Source organism: Tupaia chinensis, unplaced genomic scaffold (assembly GCF_000334495.1).
Source record: "Tupaia chinensis unplaced genomic scaffold, TupChi_1.0 Scaffold000617_2, whole genome shotgun sequence".
Taxonomy (NCBI): domain Eukaryota; kingdom Metazoa; phylum Chordata; class Mammalia; order Scandentia; family Tupaiidae; genus Tupaia; species Tupaia belangeri.
The window spans coordinates 635,241-644,418 of record NW_006160137.1 but is presented as its reverse complement, the minus strand read 5'-3'; the positions used below and the strand labels follow the sequence as shown (position 1 = coordinate 644,418).

At 40.6% G+C, this 9,178-nt stretch overlaps 1 protein-coding gene across 1 annotated transcript in view; it reads left to right on the top strand.

Moving 5' to 3' along the window:
• Positions 1 to 9,178, top strand: part of GADL1 (GAD like acidic amino acid decarboxylase 1) — a 176,095-nt gene that overhangs the window by 33,798 nt on the left and 133,119 nt on the right. The window contains exons 10-11 of the mRNA XM_027775942.1: positions 3,042 to 3,106; positions 3,650 to 3,731. Of these exons, the coding sequence (XP_027631743.1) occupies positions 3,042 to 3,106; positions 3,650 to 3,731 (147 nt within the window). The remainder of the gene's footprint in view (positions 1 to 3,041; positions 3,107 to 3,649; positions 3,732 to 9,178) is intronic.

Sequence of the window (9,178 nt, the reverse complement as noted above, 5' to 3'; positions counted from 1 at the left end):
ATCCCGGCCCAGAAAGGCAGGGAGGGGCAGGGATGCCCCCCGGCCGCGTGGCGCCCCCCCCCCAGTGGAGGGGCGCCGGCCAGGCCGTTCCCGGCGCGCGGCTGCGCTGGGGGGGAGGGGGGGCGTGAGCCCCAACAGCTGTGTTTTGAGACTGCCTTGCAGTTGATATTTTGATGTCATTTTTGTTCTTTCCTGGAGGTATACACACATAAAAATGGTGACTCGTGTATCATGGTGTCTTAAATTTGGCCAATTATAATGCATGTTTAAACAACCAAATCATGAAAACTAGTTTCATTAGAATCTTTGGCCTCCACTTCCAGCTAATGCCTCAGATGTCAGGATATAAGAGTTGGTCCGGTTTTTGTTGTTGTTGTTATTGTTGTTTTTTGAGAGTGTTTTTTTTTGTTTTTGTTTTTTTCCTATAGGGCACATGTGCTCACCAGAAAGACAGAGAGGGACAGAGAGACAGAAGACAAGAAATCACCCCCGAGGGGGGATGGCCATGCCGCAATTCCTTCTCCTCCATTCTCCTCTCGGGATCTTGGGCATGCACACACACGCGTCCGGCGTGAGTTTAAGCCACCTAGTCTGGGACTTGAACTGCGGTCAACTACATGGGAGTACAGCGACATAGCCACTATGCTAAGTGCTGGTCCCAGTCCGGTTCCTCTTTGAAACAAGGGATGTGGTTGCTTCCAAACCTCACATTCCAAACAAAGCCTCCTAATACCTATCTATTCTTCATTCCAAGTTCCAGGGAAGATAGAAAACATTGTATTTAAAATCATGGGACTGGGACCAACAGTTAGCATAATGGCTATGTCGCTGGACTCCCATGTAGTTGACCGTGATTCGAGTCCCGGACCCGGTGTCTTGAAGCTCATGCTGGGTGCATGTGCATACATGCCCAAGATCCCAAGAAGAGAATGGAGGAGAAGAGATTGTGGTGCGGCCATCCCCCCGGTCGGGTGGTTTCTCGCTTTCAGTCTCTCTGTCTGTTTCTGTCTTTCTGGTGAGCACTCAAGCCCTATAGCAAAAACCTCTCAAAAAAAAAAAAAAAAAAAAAAAGAGAGAGAGAAAGAGAGAGAGAGAAAATGGTTACTCTCAGCCTTCTCCTTCACTCTCCTCTTAGGATTTTGGGCATGCACCCACATGCACTCAGTGTGAATTTCAAGGCACTGGGTCTGAGACTTGAACCACAAGTGACCATGTGGGAGTCAGCACCTTAACCACTACGCCATCTGCATTGTTTCAGATTTTTTGAAGAATACATGTGTGGATAAGCTGTTTCAACTCTCCCAAACCACTTTGAAAAAACTAATGCCTAAGAAGAGCTTATGAGATTTTAAAACTTAAACCCAGCTCCCTAAGATGTGGGAATATTATTTATTTTTTTGGTGAGAAATAGGAGGCAGAGATAGTGCAGGACGCATGAGGAGTGAATGCAGGGTATGAGGCATATGGGAAGGGTGAAAGAGTAAATGAGCGAAACTCAATCTTACTGATTCATCCTTCCCATACTTGTCACTGGTAGGTTCTCAATGATATTAGGGAATAAAAGAATTGAGAAAAGTAGGCAATTAGTGTTTAGGTTATGTAATGGAAGTAAAAGGACCTAACGTGTCAGTCATTTTAATTTTTGCACAGATCAAGATCACAAAATTCAGACCTGGGGATTTTCTTAGTAGCCCAGGATAACATAATTTTAGAGGCTAAAGTCTTTGTAACCCAGCCTTAGTCACATGTGGTCTAATGTGAATCCCAGTGGGGGAGGGGATACAGTAAGAGAACAACTTGACTTACAACCCTAAGTCATCGGTCCTTCATTTAGAATCTTTAGGATTTGTGCACACACCCAAATGAGTCACATCAGAGCTTACAAGCCACTAGAGTTTTTGAGAGTGTAGTCCATGGAATCAGGGCTGGAACTCAGGGGAGGCAAGTAAGTTTTCTAGGGTTCAAATTGGAAAAAAAACCTTCACTGTTAGGACCATCTGAGAGTCCAACTCTGAGGATGAGATCTTTCTAAAATTGTGCACCCTTGTGACTCACTCCACCCAACTAGACCTGAGTTGTTTTAAAATGGAATTTAAGCCCACAAAGTGACTTGTACTGTACCTTCTCTTTATTGCCTACCAGTAGGGCCAGGTTTTGTAATATTCTGAGGATCGTGGAGATGTCTTATTTCCTTCTATATTCAGTGTGTAAATCTCATCACTTCTTTCCATATGATGTTGGAATCTATCTGTCTTTTTAAATGCTGTTCTCAAATAGGACAGACCCTGTCTATGTTTTGGGTAACACCTGAACTCATCTCCTTACTAAAACCTCACCCACGGTTCTCCATGTTATACTTTCCAATTAGGCCAAACGGTCATCCGCTCTAAGTCATGATGTTATCATGAATGGAGAAAGGGTATTGGCTCTCAGATCTGATATTTATTTCTTCTGAGAGCTTGACAGTCTACCTTCCATTTCTGAACCTTAGGTTCCATTCTTAATGGGATACTGTGAGGTTTAAATAAACTTGGAGAGCATTCAACATAGCCTAAGTTAGTCCCCTCAAATTCTTGCCCTGTAGTCATCCTTCATGGTACTACCAATGAAAATTTGGAGACTGATAACTCTTCAAAGTCCAACTGACTTTTGTATATCCTACATTTATTTCTCCTCCCTTCCCTCCATACCTATTGACAATAGAATTTCCATTCATCTTCTTTCTCTCAGCTCTTCTCTCCTTTGCTTATAAAATTCCATGAGCCCATGGACTATCTTTGTAACCTTTTTTCAACCTCATGCAGTTCAGTTAGTGAATAGATTCTTACAGTCAATGTGAGCCTACCTATTGTCATGGGGTCTGGTTGCCTGAATAGAGCCAGTGATCCAAACTTCCTGGAGTATAAATTGGCTCACATGACACAGGACAAAGTATCAAATAACACAGATTGAGCGTGTCTCTGAGAGTTTTCTATGGTAACACATTAATATACAAATAACATTGAAATAATATTGTTTTGATCATATAAATATCTCAACAGGCTTCTTGGGGTGGCTCAGCATTGATGTCAAGGAAGCACCGCACGCTTCTGCATGGCATCCACAGGTAAATGTAGTTTCCTGTTCCGCAGTTGACTTTTATTTAGGCAAATGGATCTCTTTGGACTTTGATCATCCAAGTGACATTTTGAACGTAGGCAAAAGCGAAATAATTGTTTTGCTTACCAAAAACTAACAAAACTTGGGACCAGCAGAGGGAGTAATGGTTATGTGGACTCCCATGTAGGACCATGGTTCAAGGTCCAAACCTGACAACTTAAAACTCATGCCAGGAGCATGTGCATACATGCCCAAGATCCCGCGAGGAGCATGGAGAAAGGATAGTGGTGTGGCCATCCTCTCTGGGGGGTGGTTTCTAGCTTTCTGTTTCTCTGGCAAGTATACACCATACCCTATAACAAAAATCTCTCTCTCTTTAGAAAACAACAACAACAAAACTCTCCAAATTCCCCAAACCACTCAAAGAATCCCCATAGAGCAGTAACTCGTGTATGGGTACTGAATGTGGAAGCTGCAAATGCTATTTCTTTTTTCTGCTGGAAACTAATTGAGTCCCATCCCTACTTTGTCCCTTTCTTGAACACAACAGGGCAGACTCTGTGGCCTGGAACCCACACAAGATGCTGATGGCTGGAATCCAGTGCTGTGCTCTCCTTGTGAAAGACAAGTCTGTGAGTCGTTTTTTGTCTTGGGGCATCAGGGCTGTTCAGTCTCCATGTTTGAGGAGTGCTCCATTATTGCGCATCTTCAGTGACTTGGGGGCCAGGTGTCCATGAAGGTCTTTGGGAAATGTGGAAGGCCCTGAAAGGAAAGATAAATAGGCCCAGATAAAAGATGGCGTGTTTCTGTTCAGGTGATTTTGTGGATTTGATTTAGGTATTATATAATCTCATTAGTTACAGCAAAATAGGCTCTCTCGCCCTCATTTGGATTATATTTTAAAACTCAGTTTAAGCGTTGCCAAGATTTTTTTTCTCCTTGATTAAGTCTGGGATTTAAGTTATCTTGAAACTTCTGCTCACTGAGAAAGTGGAACAGATGCATGTCATACATTAAATTGAATGCTTAATATGCTTAGCTAGGACTTAACAGCCCATTTATATGGGAAGATGTTAGCTCAGGACTGATCATTGAATGCTGATTTATTAGGGGACTGCCTGTCTCAAGTGGTTGGTGCTTAGCTTCTTTTGGAACCCGGGGGAGAGTTGGAAACTAGTATTGGTTACTGTGAAGCAAGTGAGAAAAGAGTTGAGTTTCTCTCGGCCAGAGGCATCAGCTCTGTGTTTTCTGTGGGTTAAATAAGGATCCTGTGGGAAGTGGCCCAGGCTGGGAAGTGCTACTTCATTCTTAGAAATGCCTCCTCAAGATCTGTGTTCAGCATGTGGGTGATCTTTCTAAGCCATCTGTTTACATTTTTTTTCCCCTTGGGGGAGTCCCTTTGCCAATACTAAAGTCACTTTCTGTTTTTAAGGCATTTTATTTTACATGTTATCTTGAAACTTCTGCTCACTGAGAAAGTGGAACAGATGCATGTCATACATTAAATTGAATGCTTAATATGCTTAGCTAGGACTTAACAGCCCATTTATATGGGAAGATGTTAGCTCAGGACTGATCATTGAATGCTGATTTATTAGGGGACTGCCTGTCTCAAGTGGTTGGTGCTTAGCTTCTTTTGGAACCCGGGGGAGAGTTGGAAACTAGTATTGGTTACTGTGAAGCAAGTGAGAAAAGAGTTGAGTTTCTCTCGGCCAGAGGCATCAGCTCTGTGTTTTCTGTGGGTTAAATAAGGATCCTGTGGGAAGTGGCCCAGGCTGGGAAGTGCTACTTCATTCTTAGAAATGCCTCCTCAAGATCTGTGTTCAGCATGTGGGTGATCTTTCTAAGCCATCTGTTTACATTTTTTTTTTCCCTTGGGGGAGTCCCTTTGCCAATACTAAAGTCACTTTCTGTTTTTAAGGAATTTTATTTTACATGAAAACCATATTTAAAACTTGAAGCCTAATCTTGCATGTGTGGATATTTGCAACTTTTTAAAATACAATTTTTTCGTGATATTTGTACTTGCATTGTCTTATATGTTTTGATATAACCAAACAGAATGTCCATCAGAAACAAGGACTAAATTCTGCATCTGTAGAAATAGACACTCTTAAGAATTTGAATCTGGGGACCAGCAGGTAGCATGGTGGTTAAGGCGCTGGACTCCCACATGGCCGAAGGCAGTTTGAATCCTGAACCTGGTGGCTCATTTTCTAACTTTCCCTCTTTCTCTCTGGTGAGCATGTGTGCCCTGTAGCATGCTAAAAAAAATAATAATGATAAATAAAATTAAATAGGTAATTCTTTAAAACAACAATATGAATATGTTCCTTGATGGTTTATTAGGTTGGCTGTAGTTTAATGTGTTCAGTGTTACTTAACTTTTCAAATTTAGGTTTTGAATGTATACATTTATAACTGAAAGATAATTTAAGATTACTCTATTGTTTGTGAACCAGAGAACAAAATCAACTTGCCCATAGTTGCATATTTAGTACATCACAAAGATAAAAGTAAACCTATCTTTTCTTTTGGTCCAGATAAGAGAATAAAAATATACCAAGCATCTTTTATATGCTCTGCATTTATTTCACATGTGCTTCTTCCCTAAACAGCTAGCCTGAATGACAAACTTATCTGTTGGTGCAGGGCTCTCAGGAGTGAAGAATTTAGCCCCAAAATTTTATGATAACTCTTTTAAATAACTCTGGCTTTTATACACTTTATCATGTTGGATGAAATTTGAATAAGTTAGCCAAGAATTGATTTACATTCATGTACTTGAGGCAATTTAAATTCTTCTGGATCATATAACTTCTTAACAGGAGCTAAAATTTTATTTTCTAGAAGAATTTATTCCCAGATCTCAAGGACAACAGTAATACCCATATTTCCTCACATGGTAGGAATTAAGACGTTAGGAGCATTACATGCACTGTGCAAACAATTGAGCACTTCCACAAGTTGCCTAATTTTCTTTTAATGAGATTAATTTCTTCCATTTAAATGGAATAGAAATTTTAACTGAGATATGAGATACAGGAATCAGTTTAGGAAATGCTGTGCTGTCAATTTTCTCTTTTGTACCCTCTTCTGTCTCCCGTGTTCTTTTTCATTTTAATTCATTCACTCCTTCAGCCAACACTAACTAATTTATTCAAGACTAAGCACTGGGCTGATTCTTTGTTCATCAGCAGTAAGTAACATGACATATTCTCCATAGTCAAAGAGTTTTAATCTGACAGAAAAGACGATGAACAAAATGTACATATTTAGTTCTTTAATTACTCATTTGGTAGGTGCACTGAAGACTGTCAGACTTTATTGGTTGATAAATTGACAGCCATTTTGGTATCCTTGTCTTCTTGCCCATTTCTCAATACTCACCTCATCAACCCCCCCTCATTGTCTCTGTATGACACAAAACCAGCCAATATGATATAGAAAAATGTGATGAAGACTTTAGAAAAGCCTTTAGTCCCTGTTAGAGGTGATGCACACAGGAGGAGAGAGCATTCTTCCTCTTCTTTTATCCCACATGGGCTTATATCAGAATTTTCCATCTGGTTTTCTCACAGCCACCTTGTTAGCATAAGGCAAATATACTTAATTATACAGTGAGCGTGAAAGAAAGATAGAGTAGAAAGGGGAAAGTCTTGGTCTTGGATAATAATTTTGAAATGTTGTGCCAACTCTGGAATTGCTTACTTCTAGATTTTGTTTTTGTGATATGAGGTAATGAAAAAGAAAGGTTCTTATTACTAAAACCATCTGTATTGATAATCTGTTACTTGCAGCCAAATGCATCCTTACCTGGTATAGAGAAGAGTGTAGTACTTTGGGAATACATACCAGGAAGACCAGAGATGTGCCGGCATGTACAGTTCTCTAAGAGAAGAGGAGAGGAAGGGACCTAGAACTTAGCTCTGAAGAACCTCAGAGTCTAAGTATTGGACAGAGAAGGGGGGTTTCCTATGAAGGCTGAGTTAAAATGGCCAAGTAAGTCGTAGGAAGACTAGATAATGATGATGCCAGTGAAATGAGGAGATGTGCAAGTGTGGGGAAAAAGTAATTTGTTTTCCCCATTGTGAGGCAAGGTTTAATATGCTTGATGTTTCTATAAGAAAAGACAGATTAACAAGAGAAAAAACTAGTTAGCCATAGTTTTCCATGATATGGGAACCTTCAAAAACACAGACCTAAAGACAGAGAAACAATGTATTTTTATGAACAGACATGCAGAATATAATTGGAGGACACAAGGGTACAGTCCAATGGTAATAAACTGGGTGGAACTCAACAGGGTCTGTTTGCCTTGGGGTATGTGACAGAATACCTTTGGAATAAAGGTATCAGGACCTACCTTTAGGAAGGAAATGCCAGAGAATTCTTTTACTTTGCTTTGGGGAAGAAAGGTAGGAGGTCAGAGAGTGACCTCCAAGGTGCCATATTTTGCGGTAGGTATATTCTGAGCCCTGATAGGTGTTATTAGGAGGGCGAATGTCATCCTTTGTGTCACAGCTTAAATGTCACATCCTCAGCAAAGAGTTCCTGGACTTAACCAAGGTAAACTGACCTGTTATTCTTTCCTAGGCTCTGTTCCCTCCCTTTAAAGTTCTTGTTACTATTTGCAATTATGATTTCTCATGTAATTTCTTACCTTCCCACTAAAATATAAACTAAATGAAGAAAAATACTATAACATTATATTCACCACTCTGTCTCCAGTGCCTAGCAAGTGTTCATTGAAAAAGGAAATAGAAAAAAATATTTTCTCCCCCCCACTAAATGAAGAAAAATACTATAACATTATATTCACCACTCTGTCTCCAGTGCCTAGCAAGTGTTCATTGAAAAAGGAAATAGAAAAAAATATTTTCTCCCCCTGCTTTTTTTTTTTTTATTATTATAAATTTTTTTTTCTCATCACAACACACATATGAATTTTCCATCCAAAATACACTGTGCATTGGCTCAATCAAGCACATCAACATACATGTTCTCGGCAGATGATTTCCCAATTCCCGTGTCCTGCATACCTTGCCTTTTGTTTTGCCATCCTAGATTCCCATCCCCATCCTCTGCCATGTCCCATCTTCCTCCTCCATTGTCCCTAACATTCATGATTGCCCTCAATGCCTTCCGCCCCCCCCATTCAATTGTTCTACCAATGAACTCAATTAGTCTAAGTATATCCACTAGCTAGCACAGCTGACATATCCTTACACATGTATCCAAATCTGATCCTAGGCATAAACCCCAGGGAGTAGAATGAACATACTATAAAGTAGACCCCAGTTGTGTCCATACAACTATCTTCAGTCATCAAATGTGCATTTTTTTTTCTTTTTCCTCCTGCTTATTATTATTTTTTTTGTATTAAATTATATTGCCTAACACTCATTCCCTGAGTATCATCACAACACACCAAGTGTAGTTTCCCATCTAGGATAAACTGCATGGTGTCTTAATCAAGCATGTCGTCACCAATACTGTTCCATTTCTACTTTCATACATATAAATATGTTTTTTATCCTATGTTTGACCCTCAGCCCTTTCCCCCTCTCCCAATTACTCTATCTCTGCTATAGACAGCTATCCTCCAGAGGGGTCATTGAAAATGCGATACCTGCGAGTAGAGGGAGAGGGGTCACGAGTCCAAAGTTTTTAACAATAGGGAAAATAGATTCCATTCAAGGTTGGATCAAGTGTGGGTCTCGTGCAGTTCCGCAACTGTAGGTGAGTCTCCATGGAATACAGTCTCCGGAAGGCAGTTCTGGCAAGCAGAGTTGACCATCAGTTGATGCGGCACAGCAGCCATCTTGTGGTTAGCAAGAATGGTGTTGTGGAGGTCTGCAGCGTGACTTATCCTCTGGTGTCTGGCTTCCCTAACAATGGCAGGGTAGTTCCTGTTCTTGCCTGAGGTAATGCAGGGCTGGTATCCATCACCTTCTCACTGTCCATAGGTAGATAAAATCCTTCTCTACAGTGTATTTCTCAGTTGGTTTAAGGCAGTTAAAGGTTCTTTCTGTTGCGTATAGTTGCAAGTTCTTAATCCTTCTCTTCAGCTTCAGCT